Source organism: Ranitomeya variabilis, chromosome 1 (genome assembly GCF_051348905.1).
Source record: "Ranitomeya variabilis isolate aRanVar5 chromosome 1, aRanVar5.hap1, whole genome shotgun sequence".
Lineage (NCBI taxonomy): Eukaryota > Metazoa > Chordata > Amphibia > Anura > Dendrobatidae > Ranitomeya > Ranitomeya variabilis.
This window is the reverse complement of record NC_135232.1, coordinates 427,997,157-428,020,352: the sequence shown is the minus strand read 5'-3', so window position 1 is coordinate 428,020,352 and position 23,196 is coordinate 427,997,157. Positions and strand designations below refer to the sequence as shown.

Here is a 23,196-nt window from a genome sequence, read left to right as displayed (position 1 = left end):
CAAATCATTTGTGATAAAACTGTGTTTCAGTGAAAAATCAGAAGGCCACATATCCTCTTAAAAATCATAGGTGTAACAGTGTTGTTCATGCACACTATCTAAGAAAATAAATAGTGATTGTTCATTTAGTGACAGGTAAATGACAGGTGTGGACCGAAGGTTGTGAAACAGCAGGTTACAAGAGGGAAGGGTGCATACAACATGAGTGGGAAAAAGTGAGGTAATCTTGGAAGAGGGAATAGGCTTGGTGTTCGAGAGTGTACAAGAGTACATTTAGCCAGATGCTTCCCCCCTGGAAAGGGATGCACGCATGCTATAGTATCGAAACAGGCTTGTATACAATCTTAAGGCCCCCTACACACGTTCAGGAATTGATGCAGAAAATTCCTGTGAAAATCCAGACATTTCTGCCGGATTTCCGCATGAAAACCGCATGCGTTTTTGCACCCGTTTATTGCGCGGTTTTGACGCGTTTTTGACGCGGTTTTTCCCAGACATTTCCCAATGCACTAGACAGTGGGAAAACCGCGAAAAAACCGCAAAATTAATGAGCATGTTCATTATTTTTCCGCAATGCGTTTTTCATGCGGAAAAACGCACATCATGTTCACAGAAATTGCAGATTTCATTAAAAATGATGGAACGCTTAATGTATGCAGATTATTTGCGGTTTTATAGCGTTTTTATAGCGCGCAAAAACGCTAAAAAACCGCAAATAATCTGCAACGTGTGCACATAGCCTAAGAGTGTTTCTCCCGAAGACAGCAGTGAGGCACACAGTGTGCATCAAAGTTCTAGACGTCCAACCCAGGCAACGTCAAGATTTTATCGCAAATACATTAGCAGTAGCAGCAGTGTAAGTGGCATAATCAATTTCTGTGAGTCATTTCACACTTTTTTTTAGACCAGCCCGTGCACCAGCAGAACAGTGCACAAGTCTGACATGTAAAACGACTGGAGAGGATGGTGCAGGAGTATCTGCAGTTCAATATCAGTGCCATCAGGGGGAATTTGGACACTTTTGCGTTTTGGTCTTCAAAAATGGAAGAGTGGCCTAAGCTCGCCTGTCACACCTTGGAGGTTTTGTCATGTCTGGCAGCCAACACTCTCTCAAAACGTGTCTTCAGCACTGCTGGTGGTGTCCTGACGGATAAGCACATCCAGCTCTCCGCTCAAAGTGTAGACTGCTTAACTTTCATCAAAATGAAGAAGTCATGGATCTCCAATTACTTTTGCACCCCAAATTAGGCGATGGTGTCAATTTTAATCATGCATTGATGTCTCGCTATTGCAGTCTGTGACACCTTTGTCATGGCTTCTGTGCCTACTTTGGATACTGCTGCTGATGTTATAAACAATTTTTTTAAAATGTGGAGACTCGAAGTTGGGTCTCCATCTGGTGGGTTGTCTGTAGTGGAAGGTATGTCAGAGGCCTATTATACTATTTCTACTCTGTGGAAATTGATGCCACTTTAGCGGTGTGTGACAATAATTTTTTTTAAATGTGGAGACTTCAAGTTGGGTCTCCAACTGGTGGGTTGCCTGTGTAAGTAGAGCTCTCAGACAGGCAGGCCTGGACTTACTTTAACTCAAGTACATATGTTACTTTCCTTATGTTTTTCTACCAATGGTACTGTATGAAACTGATGTTTGTGCCATCTGAGTGTGGCTGGAAAAAAAATAAAAAATTTGGAGGCATTGCATAAGGTATCATGGCTTCCAGCAAAGAAGGCTTACACCGCTCCCTTAACCAACAGGTCATTATTGAAACTTCAATTCAAAGCTGTAAATGCTGGCCCAGATCCTGATACCTCATGCATGGCCTATGGCTGACTGCGTCTGAGCCATTATAAAAGTTTTTCACTGAGTCAATTGATGTAACTCTTCTTGGTGTCTGCCCTTAATTTTAGCTGTTTGGGAAACTTTTTGTCACTTCTTAAGGTGTTGTGTATACAGTGGGTACGGAAAGTATTCAGACCCCTTTAAATTTTTCACTCTTTGTTTCATTGCAGCCATTTGGTAAATTCAAATAAAGTTCATTCTTTTTCTAATGTACACTCTGCACCCCATCTTGACTGAAAAAATCAAAAAACTAGAAATGTTTCCATATTTATTAAAAAAGAAAAACTGAAATATCACATGGTCATAAGTATTCAGATCCTTTGCTCAGACACTTATATTTAAGTCACATGCTGTCCGTTTCCTTGTGATCCTCCTTGAGATGGTTCTACTCCTTCATTGGAGTCCAGCTGTGTTTAAATAAAGTGATAGGACTTGATTTGGAACGGCACACACCTGTCTATATTAGACCTCACAGTGCATGTCAGGCCAAATGAGAATCATGAGGTCAAAGGAACTGGCCAAGGAGCTCAGAGACAGAATTGTGGCAAGGCACAGATCTGGCCAAGGTTCCAAAAGCATTTCTGCAGTACTCAACCTAAGAGCACAGTGGCCTCCATAATCCTTAAATGGAAGAAGTTTGGGACCACCAGAAGTCTTCTTAGCCCTGGCCAGCCAGCCAAACAGAGCAATCATGGGAGAAGAGCCTTGGTGAGAGTGGTAAAGAAGAATCCCAAGATCACTGTAGCTGAGCTGCAGAGATGCAGTAGGGAGATGGGGGAAAGTTCCACAAAGTCAACTATCACTGCAGCCTTCCACCAGTCGGTCCTTTATGGCAGAGTGGCCCGACGAAGCCTCTCCTCAGTGCAAAACATATGAAAGCCCGCATAGAGTTTGCTAAAAAACACATGAAGGACTCCCAGACTATGATAAATAAGATTCTCTGTTCTGATGAGACGAAGATATACTTTTTTGGTGATAATTCTAAGTGGTATGTATGGAGAAAACCAGGCACTGCTCATCACCTCCCCAATACAATCCCAACAGTGAAACATGGTGGTGGCAGCATGATGCTATTGGGGTGTTTTTCAGCTGCAGGGACAGGACGACTGGTTGCCATTGAAGGAAACATGAATGCGGCCAAGTACAGAAATATTCTGGATGAAAACCTCTTCCAGAGTGCTTTGGACCTCAGACTTGGCTGAAGGTTCACCTTCCAACAAAACAATGACCCTAAGCACATAGCTACAATAACAAAGGAGTGGCTTCAGAACAACTCTGTGACCATTCTTGACTGGCCCAGCAAGAGCCCTGACCTAAACCCAATTGAGCATCTCTGGAGAGACCTGAAAATGGCAGTCCACCAACGTTCACCATCCAACCTGACAGAACTGGAGAGGATCTGCAAGGAAGAATGGCAGAGGATCCCTAAATCCAGGTGTGAAAAACTTGTATCATTCCCAAGAAGACTCGTGGCTATACTAGCTCAAAAGGTTGCTAGTACAATACTGAGAAAAGGGTCTGAATACTTATGACCATGTGATATTTCAGTTTTTCTTTTTTTAATAAATTTGCAAAAATGTCTACATATCTGGGGGGTTTTTTCAGTCAAGATGGGGTGCAGAGTATACATTAATGAGAAAAAAATAATGAACTTTTTTGAATTTACCAAATGGCTGCAATGAAACAAAGAGTGAAAAATTTAAAGGGGTCTGAATACTTTCCATACCCACTATACATTTGGTTTGACCTTCTATTGAACTTAATGGGGTTCGAGTACGTTCATTGAACTGTTCGGCGACCATGTTCGACAAACATCTAAACGTTTGGCGAATCGAACCAAACCTTAAAAGGTTCACTCATCTCTACTAGGAAGAAGAGTGAAATGGCCCCAAATTCCAGGACACAAATTCATGGGAGGGCTTATTTAAGTGCAGTGGAAAGGCCATTAATTTTTAAAGGCTCGTTAATCTGTTTAGTATATATTTCAACTTATATTACAAAACAACACCTTTTAAAAAAAAGAAGTAGCTCTAGGAATCAGTTGATTACAGACAAAAACCTTAGAAGGCAGCGATCCTCCTTCAGCTACCATTACGGAGGATGGGAACCCACCCAAATAAATGGTCCTCCATGTTTTATAAATTATGGTGAAGAATTATTAAAATCATTAAAAAAAAAGAAAAGCAGAACTCACCGTTACCTAAAAATCAGTCCTTTATTGTGAATACACAAGACATGCAGGCAACGTGCAATGGGTGCGGTGAAATCAATGGACAACGGCCGTTTCGCATCTGGCATGACGCTTCTACAGATCCAGGTGCCAGATTCGAAACAGCCATTGTCCAATGATTTCCTTGCACCCATTGCACACCGCCTGCATATCCTGTATATTGCAATAAATAACTGATTTTTCTTTTTCTTTAATGTTTTTTGTATCACTTTTTGCTAAGCACCACTGCATTCCGTATTTTTATACTGCATTGGTTCATAGCAGGGTCAATTTTCATATGATGCCGAAGACTAATGTTTCTTGATTACTTGATGTTATTGATTGCTTATAGCGTAGAACGTCTGATGGTATGTTTAAAATTAAGGTGAATATGAAAAAATGTCAGGTAAAAAAAAATCATACCAAGAAGTATCATTTCAGAACTTTCTCCACCTATAATCAGTATAAATTCACTGAGAAACAAGCTAAAATAATTTTGAGAAGGAAAATATAAATAACAAAACTAAAATAATGTGGTTACATACAAGTGCTTCTCACAAAATTAGAATATCATCAAAAAGTTAATTTATTTCAGTTCTTCAATACAAAAAGTGAAAATCATATTATATAGAGGCATTGTAAACAGAGTGATCTAATTCAAATATTTATTTCTGTTAATGTTGATGATTATGGCTTACAGCCAATGAAAACCCAAAGGTCATTATCTCAGTAAATTAGAATAATTAACAAAAAACTGAAGTTAGGTTTGTGATACAGCGGCGCTAGTGGTAGAGGGTTTCTCAATGCTGCAAATCTAGACAATAACCACAGATTTGTCAATTAGGTAAGTAATAAATAGTAGTAAATTTGCGCAAATAAAAACCTAGGAGAAAGAGAAACGTTTACTGAGAGTAATAGGTCACAACACAGGTAAGCCAAAAAAATACAGATTGCACTTGGCTCATTAAATGATTGCACTTAGCTCAATTTGGTGATTGCACCTGGCCCAACTGTGGATAAGAATTATTTGTAGAACAAACACGGGTTAATAACCACCCAGATATAGTTCCTGTTTCTAGGAAAAATAAATTATTGCAATACCTGCAAGGGAAAAGGTTAGTGGTATGTCGAAAGCAAGCCGATGGCTTCGCGGTGACACAGAAGTCTTAATGAGATAGTCCACAATCCTTTGTATAGCGTCTTAGTAAGAAGGTTCACAGTCCTTTGTATTGTGAGCCCCTTTAGGCCATAAATGGAAAAGTTTTAGAATCAATTCCAGAACATGCATGTACTGTAGTTGCTATAGTTTGCACAACAAGAAGCTGCCCCGGCTGGTGGCAGTGCTTCTATTAGAGTCCCTGGACCAATTTTTAATTGACATTAATAAAAATGAATTCTTTTTAAAGTTAACTGCTACCATTAGTACTCAAACTATTAACTTTTTAGACTTAAAATTTTTCATTTACAACTCCTCAATACACACTTGCACTTTTAATAAGCCTACGGATGCCAACAGTTTAATTCCTACTGACAGCTGCCATCTACCGAATTGGTTACTAAATGTACCAAAAAGTCAGTGTATGAAACTATACCGTAATAGCTCTAGACACCAGCAGTTTGACAAGGAGGCGGAATCATTAACCACCAAATTTTTGGAAAAGAGTTATAATATAAAATCGCTAGAGGCATCAAAGAATTATGTTTCCAGTCTACCCCGCCAGGATCTCCTTAACCCCTGAACCCCCAAGGGTGGTTTGCATGTTAATGACTGGGCAAATTTTTACAAATCTGACCACTATTCCTTTATGAGGTTATAACTCTGGAACGCTTCCATGGATCCCGGTGATTCTGACATTGTTTTCTCATGACATATTGTACTTCATGATAGTGGTAAAATTTCCTTGACATTACTTGTGTTTATTTGTGAAAAAAACGGAAATTTGGCAAACATTTTGAAAATTTCACAATTTTCCTACTTTGAATTTTCATGCCCTTAAATCACAGAGATATGTCACACAAAATACTTAATAAGTAACATTTTCCACATGTCTACTTTACATCAGCACAGTTTTGGAACCAACATTTTTTTTGTTAGGGAGTTATAAGGGTTAAAAGTTGACCAGCAATTTCTCATTTTTAGAACACCATTTTTTTTTAGGGACCACATCACATTTGAAGTCACTTTGAGGGGTCTATATGATAGAAAATACTCAAGTGTGACACCATTATAAAAACTACACCCCTCAAGGTGCTCAAAATCACATTCAAGAAGTTTATTAACCCTTCAGGTGTTTCACAGGAATTTTTTTCACAAAAAAATTACTTCAGATCCAATTTGTTTTATTTTACCAAGGGTTACAGGAGAAATTGGAACCCAAAAGTTGTTGCAAAATTTGTCCTGAGTACGCAGATAGAAAGTAGACCCCTAAGAAAACTTATCTAGATGTGTGGTGAGCACTTTGAACCTCCAAGTGCTTCACAGAAGTTTATAATATAGAGCCGTAAAAATTAAAAATCATATTTTTTCACAAAAATGATCTTTTCTCCTCCAATTTTTTATTTTCCCAAGGGTAACAGGAGAAATTGGACACCAAAAGTTGTTGTGCAATTTGTCCTGAGTACGCTGATACCCCATATGTGGGGGTAAAACCACTGTTTGGGCGCATGGCAGAGCTCGGAAGGGATGGAGCGCCATTTGACTTCAATGCAAAATTGACTGGAATTGAGATAGGATGCCATGTCGCGTTTGGAGAGCCCCTGATGTGCCTAAACAGTGGAAACCCCCCACAAGTGACACCATTTTGGAAAGTAGACCACCTAAGGAACTTATCTAGATGTATTGTGAGAACTTTGAACCTCCAAGTGTTTCACTACAGTTTATAAAGCAGAGCCGTGAAAATAAAAAATCTTTTTTTTCCCACAAAAATGATTTTTTAGCCCCCAAATTTTTATTTTCCCAAGGCTAAAGAGAGAAATTGGACCCCAAAAGTTGTCCAATTTTTCCTGAGTACGCTGATACCCCATATGTGGGGGAGAACCACCGTTTGGGCGCATGGCAGAGCTCGGAAGGGAAAGAGCGCCGTTTGGAATGCAGACTTAGATGGAATCGTCTGCGGGCGTCACGTTGCATTTGCAGAGCGCCGTTTGGAATGCAGACTTAAATGGAATGATCTGCGGGCGTCACGTTGCGTTTGCAGAGCCCCTGATGTACCTAAACAGTAGAAACCCCCCACAAGTGATCCCATACTGGAAACTAGACCCCCCCAAGGAACTTATATGGATGTGTTGTGAGAACTTTGAACCCCCAAGTGTTTCACTACAGTTTATAATGCAGAGCCGTGGAAATAAAAAATCTTTTTTTCCCACAAAAATGATTTTTTAGCCCCCAAATTTTTATTTTCCCAAGGGTATCAAGAGAAATTGGACAACAAAAGTTGTTGTCCAATTTGTCCTGAGTATGCTGATACCCCATATGTTGGGATAAACCCCTGTTTGGGCGCACAGGAGAGCTCGGAAGGGAAGGAGCACTGTTTTACTTTTTCAACGCAGAATTGGCTGGAATTGAGATCGGACGCCATGTCACGTTTGGAGAGCCCCTGATGTGCCTAAAAAGTGGAAACCTCCCAATTCTAACTCCAACCCCAACCCCAACACACCCCTAACCCTAATCCCAACCCTAAACATAACCCTAACCACACCCCTAACCCGAACACGCCCCTAACCCTAATCCCAACCCTAACCATAACCCTAACCACACCCCTAACCCAAACACAACCCTAACCCTAATCCCAACCCTAACCACACCCCTAACCCCAAAACACGCCTAACCCCAACACACCCCTAACCCTAATCCCAACCCTAACCACACCCCTAACTCCAACACACCCCTAACCCTAATCCCAACCATACCCCTAGCCACACTCCTAACCCTGACACACCCCTAACCCTAATCCCAACCCTAATCCCAATGTAATCCAAACCATAACCCTAACTTTAGCCCCAACCCTAACCCTAACTTTAGCCCTAACCCTAACTGTAGCCCTAACCCTAACTGTAGCACTAACCCTAACCCTAATGGGAAAATAGAAATAAATACATTTTTTAATTTTATTATTTTTCCCTAACTAAGGCGGTGATAAAGGGGGGTTTGACGTACTATTTATAGCGGGTTTTAATAGCGAGTTTTTATGTTTGGCAGCTGTCACACACTAAAAGATGCTTTTTATTGCAAAAAATATTTTTTGCGTTACTACATTTTGAGAGCTTAAATTTTTCCATATTTTGGTCCACAGAGTCATGTGAGGTCTTGTTTTTTGCGGGACGAGTTGATGTTTTTATTGGTAATGTTTTCAGGCACGTGACATTTTTTGATCGCTTTTTATTCTGATTTTTGTGAGGCAGTATGAACAAAAACCAGCTATTCATGAATTTCTTTTTTTGGGGGGGGGCGCTTATACCATTCCACGTTTGGTAAAATTGATAAAGCAGTTTTATTCTTCGGGTCAGTACGATTACAGCGATACCTCATTTATGTTTTGGCGCTTTTATACAATAAAAACTATTTTATAGAAAATATAATTATTTTTGCATGTATTTTTGCTGTATGGTGGCTCTTTTTTTGCGGGACAAGATGTTGTTTTCATCGTTACCATGTTTATTTATGTCCGTCTTTGTGATTGCGTGTTTTTCCACTTTTTGTTCAGCGGTATGATGATAAAGCATTGTTTTTTCCTAATTTTTTTTTTACGGTGTCAACTGAAGGTGTTAACTAGTGGGACAGTTTTATAGGTCAGGTAGTTACGGACGTGGCGATACTAAATATGTGTACTTTTATTGTTTTGTTTTTTTATTTACGTAAAGAAATGTATTTTTTGGAACAGTATATATATATTTTTCTTTATTTATGAATTTTAATTTTTTTACACATGTTAATATTTTTTTTTTTCTTTTTTACTTTGTCCCAGGGTGGGACATCATTGTACAATGTCAGATCGCTCATCTGACACTTTGCAAAGCACTGTGTCAGACCAGTGATCTGACAGGCAGTGCAGGAGGCTTGCCGGCCACTGTTCTCAGCAGGCGATTGCAAGCCACCTCCCTGCGGGACCCGGAAGGCCCCCTGCAGCCATCTTGCATCCGGGGCCTGCAGGGAGGAGGATGGAGGAGATGCTCGCAACAACGCCAACACATTGTGTTGTTCTAAGGGTCTCAGGGAAGCACGCAGGGAGCCCCCTCCCTGCACGATGTTTCCCTATGCCGCCGGAACATTGCGATTATGTTTGTTCGCAGTGTTCTGGGGGTTAATGTGTCGGGAGCGGTCCGTGACCGCTCCTGGCACATAGTGCCGGATGTCAGCTGTAATAATCAGCTGACACCCGGCCGAGATCGGCTGCACTCCCCCCTTGAGCGGGGCTGATTGCCTATGACGTACTATCCCGTCCCTGGGAATTAAGTCCCAGGTCCCCTCGACGGGATAGTACGTCAGATGGCAGAAAGGGGTTAAAGAAAAATCCTTAAAAAAGGAAAAGGAGAGGACTGATTTTGTCCGAATCATAACTCAGTACAACTCCAATTCCAGTGTCCTCAAAAAAATAGTGAACAGACACTGGGGGATACTGAAAGATGACAAAATTCTGGGAGGTCATATGTATCCCCACATTTCCACGCGTTATATACAAAAAAACGCGCAATCTTGGCAATTTTATTGCACCTACGGTACAGAATTCTTATGCTCATAAACCTGCTACATTTTTTGAAAATAACATGAAAGGTTTTTTCCTTGTCGTAAATGTACAATATGCAGACAAACACGAACCAGCAAAAAATCTGTAATTGCTAAAGATGGTAAAGATTATGCAATTAAGCATTTTATCACTTGCTCGTCAGAGGGGGTTATATGTTGTTAAATGTCTATGTAATAAATTGTATGTGGGTCGCATCAAACGCCCGCTTAAGGTAAGAATCAGTGAGCATATACGTAATATAAAACAAAAATTTCTGGGCCACCCACTCTCTAAACACTTTGTGGAACACCACAATAGTGAAACACACTCCATAGAAATTGCAGGATTTGAAAAAGTACCGGAGGAAGGGAAATTATATTGCTTTAATGTCTTGTGTGGAAAGCAAGTGGATTTTCACTTTGGACACTTTGATCCCTAAAGGACTTAATAGTGAGATTGAACTATTCAGCTTCCTCTAAACACCAGCTGACCATGAACAGACCTATAAAAGGACCCTTAATGCATTAAGGACTATCCCTGATGAAGGAAAGTGCTCTTTCCGAAACACATTGGATATTCTTGGTCCTTTCTGCTATCCGTACCTGTCAACATCCAGCCTAAGCCTCGTGGTCCCATGTGATCCTCTGCGTCACGCCAGGTCCTGCTCCGACTACCGCTCACCGCGAGGAGGCAGTGACTAATCCTGGCGACCAGGATCCATAGCAGACCGCCGAACACAACCGCCGACCGAATCACGAAGGAAGAACTGGCAGCCACTACTGCTACACCAGCTCCACACAAGGTAAACGGCACTCAGACAGCAGGTTTCCGACCCGGTTAATCTGTCCACTGCGTACCGCATCAGTACTCTAATAGAAGCACTGCCACCGGCCGGGGCAGCTTCTTGTTGTGCAAACTATAGCAACTAAATGCATGTTCTGCAATTGACTCTAAAACTTTTTTCATTTATGGCCTAAAGGAGCCCGCAATACAAAGGATTGTGAACCTTCTTACTAAGACTCTATACAAAGGAATGTGGACTATCTCATTAAGACTTCTGTATCACAGCGAAGCCATGGGCTTGCTTTCGACATGTCACTAACCTTTTCCCTTTCAGGTATTGCAATAATTTCTTTATCCCAGAAACAGGAACTATATCTGCGTGGTTATTAACCCGTGTTTGTTGTACAAATAATTCTTATCCACAGTTGGGCCAGGTGCAATCACCAAGTTGAGCTAAGTGCAATCATTTAACGGGCCAAGTGCAATCTGTATTTTTTTTGGCTTACCTGTGTTGTGACCTATTACTCTCAGTAAACGTTTCTCTTTCTCATAGGTTTTTATTTGCGCAAATTTACTACTATTTATTAATTAACAAAAACACCTGCAAAGGCTTCCTAAGCATTTAAAAGGTCACTTAGTCTGTTTCAGTAGGCTCCTGTTGTGAATTCCGCTCTTGGGCTCCCTCCGGTGGTTGTGAGTAGCACTTTTGTGAGTTCTTCTCTTGGGCTCCCTCCTGTGGTTTTGAGTGGTATAGCTGCTTCTTGGATTTAGCATTAGCAGCTGCTTCCACTGATCGTCTTTCTGGCTCGGCTATTTTAGTCTGGCCTTAGCCCTCAATCAATGCCAGTTGTCAATTTTTCCTGCTTGGAACCACTGCTCTTTTGGATTTCCCTGACACTCTGTGCAGTTCAGCAAAGATAAGTCCTTGCTTGTCCTTTTGCAGTCCATTTGTTGTGGACTTTATTGTTCAGCACATTCTATGTTTTGCTCATTTGTCCAGCTTATCAGTATGGATCTATTTAGCTAAGCTGGAAGCTCTGGGCTGCAGATTTTGCCCTCCACACCTTTAGTCAGTTGTGGAGATTTTTGCATATCTCTGTGGTGGAGTTTTTCTAGTTTTTATTACTGACCGCACAGTGTTCTTTCCTTACTATGTATATAGCTAGAAGTGGCCTCCTTTGCTAAATCTTGTTTCATACTACGTATGTCATTTCCTTCTCCTCTCACAGTCAATATTTGTGGGGGGCTATCCTATCCTTTGGGGATTTTCTCTGAGGCAAGATAGCTTTCCTGTTTCTACCTTTAGGGGTAGCTAGTTCTCCAGCTGTGACGAGGTGTCCAGGGAGTGACAGGAACATCCCACGGCTACTTCTAGTGTTGTGTTAAGATCAGGAACTGCAGTCTGTATAGTTACCACCTGCTCAGAGCTAGTCGCATGTCGCTCCTAAATTACCAGTCCATAACAGTACAACTGGCCAAAAATGAGTTGAATTCATCTCAAAAGAAGGAAAAGAAAAAGAGTTCTTAACTTCTGAGCCATTTTTTTTTCTTTAGTCTGTTTTGTCTTTTTCCTTCCTCTTTATCTCTGGGTGGATTTGGGCGTGGACATGGATGTTCAGGGTCTGTTTTCTCGTGTGGATCAGCTTGCTGCAAGAGTTCAGAGTATCCAAGATTATGTTGTTCAGACTCCAGCCTTAGAGCCTAGAATTCCTACTCCAGATTTGTTTTACGGGGATAGATCTAAGTTTTTGAACTTTAAAAATAACTGCAAATTGTTTTTTGCTCTGAAACCCCGTTCCTCTGGTGACCCCGCTCAGCAAGTTAAAATAGTTATTTCTCTGCTGCGTGGTGACCCTCAGGACTGGGCATTCTCCCTTGAGTCAGGGGATCCGGCATTGCTTAATGTAGATGCATTTTTTCAATCGCTCGGATTATTGTATGACGAACCTAACTCTGTGGATCATGTGGAAAAAACCTTGTTGGCTCCGTGCCAGGGTCAGGAAGCGGCAGAATTATACTGCCAGAAATTTAGAAAATGGTCTGTGCTCACTAAATGGAATGAGGACGCTCTGGCAGCAATTTTCAGAAAGGGTCTTTCTGAAGCCCTTAAAGATGTTATGGTGGGGTTCCCCACGCCTGTTGCTCTGAGCGAATCTATGTCTCTAGCCATTCAGATCGATCGGTGCCTGCGTGAGCGCAAAATGGTGCACCATATGGCAGCATCCTCTGAGCGGAGTCCTGAGCCTATGCAATGTGATAGGATTCTGACTAGAGCGGAACAGAGGGGATACAGACGTCAGAATGGGCTGTGTTTTTACTGTGGTGATTCAGCTCATACTATCTCTGATTGCCCTAAGCGTATTAAGAGGGTCGCTAGATCTGTTACCATCAGTACTGTACAGCCTAAGTTTCTCCTGTCTGTGACCCTGATTTGCTCATTGTCATCTTTCTCTGTCATGGCATTTGTGGATTCAGGCGCTGCCCTGAACTTAATGGACTTAGAATTCGCCAGGCACTGTGGTTTTTCTTTGCAGCCTTTGCAGAGCCCTATTCCTTTGAGGGGTATTGATGCTACACCGTTGGCCAAGAATAAACCTCAGTATTGGACTCAGTTGACTATGTGCATGGCTCCAGCACATCAGGAAGATTGTCGTTTTCTGGTGTTGCATAATTTACATGATGTTGTTGTACTGGGTTTTCCATGGTTACAAGTACACAATCCAGTGTTGGATTGGAAATCGATGTCTGTGACTAGTTGGGGTTGTCAAGGGGTACATAGTGACGTTCCTTTAATGTCAATTTCCTCTTCCCCCTCTTCTGATGTTCCTGAATTTTTGTCAGATTTCCAGGATGTATTTGATGAGCCCAAGTCCAGTTCCCTTCCTCCACATAGGGACTGTGATTGTGCTATTGACTTGATTCCAGGCTCTAACTTCCCTAAGGGCCGACTTTTCAACCTGTCTGTGCCAGAACATACCGCTATGCGGAGCTATGTTAAGGAGTCCTTGGAGAAGGGGCATATTCGGCCGTCTTCGTCACCATTGGGAGCGGGATTCTTTTTTGTTGCCAAGAAGGATGGCTCCTTGAGACCCTGTATTGATTATCGCCTTCTTAATAAGATCACGGTCAAATTCCAATACCCTTTACCTTTGCTTTCTGATTTGTTTCCTCGGATTAAGGGGGCTAGTTGGTTTACCAAGATTGACCTTCGAGGGGCATATAATCTTGTTCGTATTAAACAGGGTGACGAATGGAAAACTGCATTTAATATGCCCGAAGGCCATTTTGAATACCTGGTGATGCCTTTCGGGCTTTCTAATGCTCCTTCTGTATTTCAGTCCTTCATGCATGACATTTTCCGCAATTATCTTGATAAATTGTTGATTGTGTATTTGGATGATATTTTGATTTTTTCCAATGATTGGGAGTCTCATGTGAAGCAGGTCTGGATGGTATTCCAGATCCTTCGTGATAATGCTCTATTTGTGAAGGGGTCTAAGTGCCTATTTGGAGTTCAGAAGGTCTCTTTTTTGGGGTTTATTTTTTCTCCTTCGTCTATAGAAATGGATCCTGTTAAGGTCCAAGCCATTCATGACTGGATTCAACCCACATCTGTGAAGAGCCTTCAGAAATTTTTGGGCTTTGCTAATTTTTATCGCCGTTTCATTGCCAACTTCTCTAGTGTGGTTAAGCCCCTGACCGATTTGACGAAGAAAGGCGCTGATGTGACAAATTGGTCCTCTGAGGCTGTTGAGGCCTTTCAGGAGCTTAAGCGCCGATTTACTTCTGCCCCTGTCTTGCGTCAGCCGGATGTGTCTCTTCCTTTTCAGGTTGAGGTTGACGCTTCTGAGATTGGGGCAGGGGCCGTTTTGTCACAGAGGAATTCTAATGGTTCCTTGATGAAACCATGTGCCTTCTTTTCCCGAAAGTTTTCGCCTGCGGAACGCAATTATGATGTCGGCAATCGGGAGTTGTTGGCTATGAAGTGGGCATTTGAGGAGTGGCGACATTGGCTTGAGGGGGCCAAGCACCGTATTATGGTCTTGACCGATCATAAGAATCTGATTTACCTTGAGACGGCCAAGCGGCTGAACCCTAGACAGGCTCGATGGTCCCTGTTTTTCTCACATTTCGATTTTGTGGTTTCATATCTTCCGGGATCTAAGAATGTTAGAGCGGATGCCCTCTCTAGGAGTTTTTTGCCTGATTCTCCTGGAGTTCTTGAGCCGGTTGGCATTCTTAGGGAAGGGGTGATTCTTTCTGCCATCTCCCCTGATTTATGGCGGGTGCTTCAGGAATTTCAGGCTGATAAACCTGACCGCTGTCCTGTGGGGAAGCTGTTTGTTCCTGATAGATGGATAAGTAAGGTAATTTCTGAGGTCCATTGTTCGGTGTTGGCCGGTCATCCTGGGATTTTTGGTACCAGAGATTTGGTGGCTAGGTCCTTTTGGTGGCCTTCCTTGTCGCGGGATGTGTGTTCTTTTGTGCAGTCCTGTGGGACTTGTGCCCGGGCTAAGCCTTGCTGTTCCCGCGCTAGTGGGTTGCTTTTGCCTTTGCCTGTCCCTGAGAGGCCCTGGACGCATATTTCCATGGATTTTATTTCGGATTTTCCTGTGTCCCAGAGGATGTCTGTTATCTGGGTGGTTTGTGACCGGTTCTCTAAAATGGTCCATTTGCTACCTTTGCCTAAATTGCCTTCCTCCTCTGATTTGGTTCCATTGTTTTTTCAGCATGTGGTTCGTTTTCATGGCATTCCGGAAAATATTGTGTCTGACAGAGGTTCCCAGTTTGTTTCCAGGTTTTGGCGGGCCTTTTGTGCTAGGATGGGCATTAATTTGTATTTTTCTTCGGCGTTCCATCCTCAGACAAATGGCCAAACTGAGTGAACTAATCAAACCTTGGAAACCTATTTGAGATGCTTTGTGTCTGCTGATCAGAATGATTGGGTGGCTTTCTTGCCGTTGGCCGAGTTTGCCCTTAATAATCGGGCCAGTTCGGCTACTTTGGTTTTGCCTTTTTTTTGTAATTTTGGTTTCCATCCTCGTTTTTCTTCAGGGCAGGTTGAGCCTTCTGATTGTCCTGGTGTAGATTCTGTGATGGACAGGTTACAGCAGATTTGGACTCATGTGGTAGACAATTTGACGTTGTCTCAGGAAAAGGCTCAGCGTTTTGCTAACCGCCGTCGGTGTGTTGGTCCTCGGCTTCGTGTGTGGGATTTAGTCTGGTTATCTTCTGGTCATGTTCCTATGAAGGTTTCTTCCCCTAAGTTCAAGCCTCGGTTTATTGGTCCTTATAAGATTTCTGAGATTATCAATCCAGTGTCTTTTCGTTTGGCCCTTCCAGCCTCTTTTGCCATCCACAATGTTTTCCATAGATCTTTGTTGCGGAGATATGTGGTGCCCGTTGTTCCCTCTGTTGATCCTCCTGCCCCGGTGTTGGTTGAGGGGGAGTTGGAATATGTGGTTGAGAGAATTTTGGATTCTCGTTTTTCGAGGCGGAGGCTTCAGTATCTTGTTAAGTGGAAGGGTTATGGCCAGGAGGATAATTCTTGGGTGGTTGCCTCCGATGTCCATGCTGCCGATTTGGTTCGTGCTTTTCACTTGGCTCGTCCTGATCGGCCTGGTGAGGGTTCGGTGACCCCTCCTCAAGGGGGGGGGGGTACTGTTGTGAATTCCGCTCTTGGGCTCCCTCCGGTGGTTGTGAGTAGCACTTTTGTGAGTTCTGCTCTTGGGCTCCCTCCTGTGGTTTTGAGTGGTATAGCTGCTTCTTGGATTTAGCATTAGCAGCTGCTTCCACTGATCATCTTTCTGGCTCGGCTATTTTAGTCTGGCCTTAGCCCTCAATCAATGCCAGTTGTCAATTGTTCCTGCTTGGAGCCACTGCTCTTTTGGATTTCCCTGACACTCTGTCCAGTTCAGCAAAGATAAGTCCTTGCTTGTCCTTTTGCAGTCCATTTGTTGTGGACTTTATTGTTCAGCACATTCTATGTTTTGCTCATTTGTCCAGCTTATCAGTATGGATCTATTTAGCTAAGCTGGAAGCTCTGGGCTGCAGATTTTGCCCTCCACACCTTTAGTCAAGTGTGGAGATTTTTGCATATCTCTGCGGTGGACTTTTTCTAGTTTTTATTACTGACCGCACAGTGTTCTTTCCTTACTATGTATATAGCTAGAAATGGCCTCCTTTGCTAAATCTTGTTTCATACTACGTATGTCATTTCCTTCTCCTCTCACAGTCAATATTTGTGGGGGGCTATCCTATCCTTTGGGGATTTTCTCTGAGGCAAGATAGCTTTCCTGTTTCTACCTTTAGGGGTAGCTAGTTCTCCGGCTGTGACGAGGTGTCCAGGGAGTGACAGGAACATCCCACGGCTACTTCTAGTGTTGTGTTAAGATCAGGAACTGCGGTCTGTATAGTTACCACCTGCTCAGAGCTAGTCGCATGTCGCTCCTAAATTACCAGTCCATAACAGGCTCCATAATCATGGGGAAGACTGCTGACTTGAAGCAATGACTCCAGCAGCATTCCACTCAACTTTCCATTAATATGCTTAGATACAGCACTCTGTGAAAAGTCAACTTCTTTAGCAATGACCTTTTGTGGCTTACCCTCCTTGTGGAGTATGTCAATGACTGCCTTCTGGACATCTGTCAAGTCAGCAGTCTTCCCCATGATTGTGGAGCCTACTGAAACAGACTAAGGAACCTTTTTTTAAGTGCTTAGGAAGCCTTTGCAGGTGTTTTTTGTTAATTATTCTAATTTAGTGAGATAATAACTTTTTGGGTTTTCATTGGCTGTCAGCTATAGTCATCAATATTAACAGAAATAAACACTTGAAATAGATCACTCTGTTTGTAATGACTGTGTATAATATATGAGTTTCACTTTTTGTATTGAAGAACTGAAATAAATTAACTTTTTTATTATATTCTAATTTAGTGAGAAGCACTTGTAAGTGTGAACACACTCTTATAATTGGGAATGTGGTTGTGCTCAAAATTAGACAATATTTAAACTCATATTAAATAGTACATAGCTGCCATAGTTTACAGTGATTCTGATTGACCCTGTATAAAGTTTAGCTGTTCTAGTAAGATTTTCCTGATATCCATGTTTCCAGTACGTTTGGTATTAATGTTTTTCACGTATACCATACGTACCCATTATAACCTAAGGTGCTATACACATGTCCATGTTTTTACACGGACCATGTGTATGTACAAAACACACAGAGACATGCCCACTTTTTCCTGGCAGCACAAATGACAAGGGCCAATACAAATGTATGGGTTCATGAAAAACACGTACAGCACATGGATGGCTTCCATGTCCTGTCCGTGTTTAACATTACAAAGTATAGGAGAAGCTATGTAATTTATTTACTTCTTTATCCATCCTTGAAAAATGCTGATGACACACTGATGGCAAAAACAAACACACTGATGTAAAACACTGATGACACTAGTACCATTTTTTCAAATTTTTTGAAACACAAATGTCTGAATTAGGTCTTAGTTGCATTTTACAGCAACAGCCATGGTCCGAAAACAGCTTACAATATAGCAAAGGGATTTCAATGTTGAAAATAATCAGTCAGGAGAAGGGTATACAATTTTGCAAGGCTTTAAATATACCATTAGACACTGGGAAGATGATCATTTAGACGTGGCTTAAATTTGGCAAAACAGTGATATTACCTGGAACTGGATGTTCTTCAAAAATTGATCAAATCACAAAGAGAAAATTGGAGGCCAACACCGACGCATAAAACAACGTTAAAGGAGCTGCAGGAATTTCTGGCAAGTACTGGGTGTGTACTGCATGTGACAACAATCTCTCATATTCTTCATATGTCTGGCTGTGGGGTAGGATGGCAAGATAAAAGCCTCTTCTAAAGAAAAAAATCGAAGTCTTGCTATGTTTTGCCAAAACCTATATTAAGACTGCCAAAAGCATGTGGGTTAACGTGTTATGGTCTGTTGAGACCACTATTGAACTTTTTGGCCAAAATTCTTAACAGTATTTTTGGTGCAAAACTAACACTGCACATCACAAAAAGAACCTCATACCCACAGTAAAGCACAGTGGAGACAGCAATATGCTTTTGGGCTGTTTTTTGGAAGATGGAACTGGGGCTTAAGTCAAGGTGGATGGAATTATCAAGAGTACCAAATTTAAGTCCATTTTTCATCAAAATCTTCAGGCCTCTGTTAAGAAGTTTAAGAGAAATTTCACCGTACAGCACCACGATGACCCTAAGCATACCTCTAAAAGGATGGTTTTACCAAAAGATCAAAATCTTGGAATTTCTCAGTCAGAGTCTATACTTGAATCCTGTACAGTGTACACAGAGATGCCCTTGCAATCTGACATACATGGAGCCATTTCTAGATGTGCCATGCTGATAAACTTTTACTAAAAAAGAATGCATACGTTTGAAGGGTACTTCAACAAAGTAGTAGTTAAATAAATAAATAAATAAATAATCTTTATTTTTATGTACCTCTAACATATTCCGCAGCGCTTTACAGTTTGCACATATTATCATCGCTGTCCCCGATCGGTCTCACAATCTAAATTCCCTATCAGTATGTCTTTGGAATGTGGGAGGAAACCCACGCAAACATGGAGAGAACATACAAACTCTTTGCAGATGTTGTCCTTGGTGGGGTTTAAGGGTGTGCCTATTTATTCTTTGCGCCTGAAAAGATTTCCGTATTTTTTTTTTTTTACAATTGAATTATACAGATTATAGGTGACATTAAAGGTGTACAAAGTTCTCAAATGTTTATCCTTGGTATGGTGTTTTTACATAATAGCAACCTGGCATTTTAACAGGGGTTTATGGACTTTTTATATCCACTGTACTTTTCCATTTTAGAAATAAAAATAATGTATTTTCGACATGTGCTAGTATAGCTCAACACTTGTAGTTCAAGATACAGCACGATGGCTCAGTGGTTAGCACTGCAGTGTTGAGGTCCTGGGTTAAAATCCCACCAAGGACAACATCTGCAAGGAGTTTCTATGTTCTCCCCGTGTTTGTGGGGCATACTGATAGGTAATCTAGATTATGAGTCCCAATGGGGATAGTTCTGATAATGTCAAGCGCTGTGGAATTAATGGTGCCATATAAATTAGATAAATACAGAATAAGGAAGAAATGATAAAGCTGCCAGTACTTGTGTTTATACTTGCTTCTCTTTTAAAGTGTAAATGGAACTCATTAGATGATGTCTGTGGAATATTGTTATTAGGTTTTTAGAAAATGGATCTTCTTTTTGGAAATACAGTACATACTTTTTGCTTGCTAATCATAATACAATGTATCTGCTTCACATTTTTTATCTTCTCTTCCGTACAGGTTACTTATATTTGGCTATAGAATATGCCCCCCATGGCAACCTGTTGGACTTTCTACGGAAAAGCAGAGTTCTGGAAACAGACCCAGCATTTGCCATAGCCAACAGCACAGCATCAACCTTGTCTTCACAGCAGCTTCTACAGTTTGCAGCAGATGTCGCTCGAGGCATGGATTACCTGAGCCAAAAACAGGTTGACATTCTGTATATTTTCCTATGCCATAAAATACAAGCGTGTGATTAAAAGTATGACATTTGTGAATTCCTGGCTGAATTATGACCCAGTTTGTACAGCAATTATAAATAGTCATAAAAGTGGTTTATAAATATATGAATATGTTGCAGCCACATCATTTATGAGATATATTCTCATACATAGCATAGCATAGCTAAAGTTTCTAGAAAATATTACAGATTTATATAAAGAGATGAAATTGGAAGCACCTTATAAATTACACCCTGGCTAATTGAAGCTGTAGGGTAAGAATTATGTGATTTTCAAGAATTTTAGATGTTGGTACCTTAACTATTTAAAGGGGTTGTTTGAAACCTAACAGTGAATATAATACTCAATACTGAACTATTTAATCTGAAAAACTAACTACATCTGTAACATATATCAAATACAGTGGGTACGGAAAGTATTCAGACCCCTTTAAATTTTTCACTCTTTGTTTCATTGAAGCCATTTGGCAAATTCAAAAAAGTTCATTTTTTCACATTAATGTACACTGTGCACCCCATCTTGACTGAAAAAAACAGAAATGTAGACATTTTTACAAATTTAATAAAAAAGAAAATCCGAAATATCACATGGTCAAAAGTATGCAGACCCTTTGCTCAGACACTCATATTAAAGTCACATGCTGTCCATTTCCTTGTGATCCTCCTTGAGATGGTTCTACTCCTTCATTGGAGGCCAGCTGTGTTTAATTAAACTGATAGGACTTGATTTGGAAAGGCACACACCTGTCTATATAAGACCTCACAGCTCACAGTGCATGTCAGACCAAATGAGAATCATGAGGTCAAAGGCACTGGCCAAGGAGCTCAGAGACAGAATTGTGGCAAGGCACATATCTGGTCAAGGTTACAACAGAATTTCTGCAGTACTCAAGGTTCCTAAGAGCACAGTGGCCTCCACAATCCTTAAATGCAAGAAGTTTGGGACCACTAGAAGTCTTCCTAGACTTTGCTGTGCAGCCAAACTGCGCAATCGTGGGAGAAGTGCCTTGGTGAGAGCGGTAAAGAAGAACCCCAAGATCACTGTTGCTGAGCTTCAGAGATGCACTACGGAGATGGGAGAAAGTTCCACAAAGTCAACTATCAACGCAGCCCTCCACCAGTTGGGCCTTTATGGCAGAGTGGCCCGACGGAAGCCTCTCCTCAGTGCAAGACATATGAAAGCTCTAGACCTCAGACTTGGCCAAAGGTTCACCTTCCAACAAGACAATGACCCTAAGCACACAGCTAAAATAACAAAGGAGTGGCTTCAGAACAACTCTGTGACGATTCTTGACGGCCGCAGCCAGAGCCCTGATCTAATCCCAATTGAGCATCTCTGGAGAGACCTGGAAATGGCTGTCCACCAACATTCACCATCCAACCTGACAGAACTGGAGAGGATCTGCAAGGAAGAATGGCAGAGGATTCCCAAACCCAGGTGTGAAAGACTTGTTGCATCATTCCCAAGAAGTCTCATGGCTGTACTAGCTCAAAAGGGTGCTTCTACTCAATACTGAGCAAAGCGTCTGAATACTTATGACCAAGTGATATTTCAGTTTTTCTTTTTTAATACATTTGCAAAAATTACTACATTTCTGGGGGTGGGGGTTTCAGTCAAGATGGAGTGCAGAGTGTACATTAATGTGAAAAAATGAACTTTTTTTGAATTTACCAAATGGCTGCAATGAAACAAAGAATGAAAAATTTAAAGGGGTCTGAATACTTTCCATACCCGCTGTATACAGTACAGAGCAAACGTTTGGACACTCCTTTTCATTTAAAATTTTTCTGTATTTTCATGACTATGAAAATTGTAAATTCACACTGAAGGCTTCAAAACTATGAATTCACACAAGTGGAATTATATACTTAACAAAAAAGTGTGAAACAACTGAAAATATGTCTTATATTGTAGGTTCTTCAAAGTAGCCACCTTTTGCTTTGATGACTGCTTTGCACACTCTTGGCATTCTCTTGATGAGCTTGAAGAGGTAGTCACCGGAAATGGTCTTCCAACAATCTTGAAGGAGTTCCCAGAGATGCTTAGTAATGATGAGCGAATATACTCGTTACTTGAGATTTCCCAAGCATGCTCAGGTGTCCTCCGAGTATTGCGTTAGAGCTCGGAGATTTAGTTTTCATCGCCACAGCTGAATAATTTACATCTGTTAGCCAGCATAAGTACATGTGGGGGTTGCCTGGTTGCTAGGGAATCCCTACATGTAATCAAGCTGGCTAAGAGATGTAAATCATTCAGCTGCGGTGCTGAAAACTAAATCTCCGAGCACTAAAAAATACTTGGAGGACACCCGAGCGTACTCGGGAAATCTCGAGTAACGAGTATATACGCTCATCACTAATGCTTAGCACTTGTTGGCCCTTTTACCTTAACTCTGTGGTCCAGCTCACCCCAAACCATCTCGATTGGGTTCAGGTCTGGTGACTGTGGAGGCCAGGTCATCTGGCGTAGCACCCCATCACTCTCCTTCTTGGTCAAATAGTCCTTACACAGCCTGGAGGTGTGTTTGGGGGTCATTTCCCTGTTAAAAAATAAATGATGGTCCAACTAAACGCAAACCAGATGGAATAGCATGCCGCTGCAAGATGCTGTGGTAGCCAAGCTGGTTCAGTATGCTTTAAATTTTGAATAAATCCCCAACAGTGTCACCAGCAAAGCACCCCCACACCATCACACCTCCTCCTCCATGCTTCACGGTGGGAACCAGGCATGTAGAGTTCATCCGTTCACCTTTTCTGCGTCGCACAAAGACACGGTGGTTGGAACCAAAGATCTCAAATTTGAACTCATCAGACCAAAGCACAGATTTCCACTGGTCTAATATCCATTCCTTGTTTTCTTTAGCCCAAACAAGTCTCTTCTGCTTGTTGCCTGTCCTTAGCAGTGGTTTCCTAGCAGCTATTTTACCATGAAGGCTTGCTGCACAAAGTCTCCTCTTAACAGTTGTTGTAGAGATTAGTGTTGAGCATTCCGATACTGCAAGTATCGGGTATCGGCCGATACTTGCTGTATCGGAATTCCGATACCGAGATC

At 41.6% G+C, this 23,196-nt stretch overlaps 1 protein-coding gene across 1 annotated transcript in view; it reads left to right on the top strand.

Annotated features, from left to right (window-relative positions):
- Positions 1 to 23,196, top strand: part of TEK (TEK receptor tyrosine kinase) — a 244,804-nt gene that overhangs the window by 205,701 nt on the left and 15,907 nt on the right. Inside the window, exon 17 of the mRNA XM_077249274.1 lies at positions 19,922 to 20,112. Coding sequence (XP_077105389.1) covers positions 19,922 to 20,112 — 191 coding nt within the window. The remainder of the gene's footprint in view (positions 1 to 19,921; positions 20,113 to 23,196) is intronic.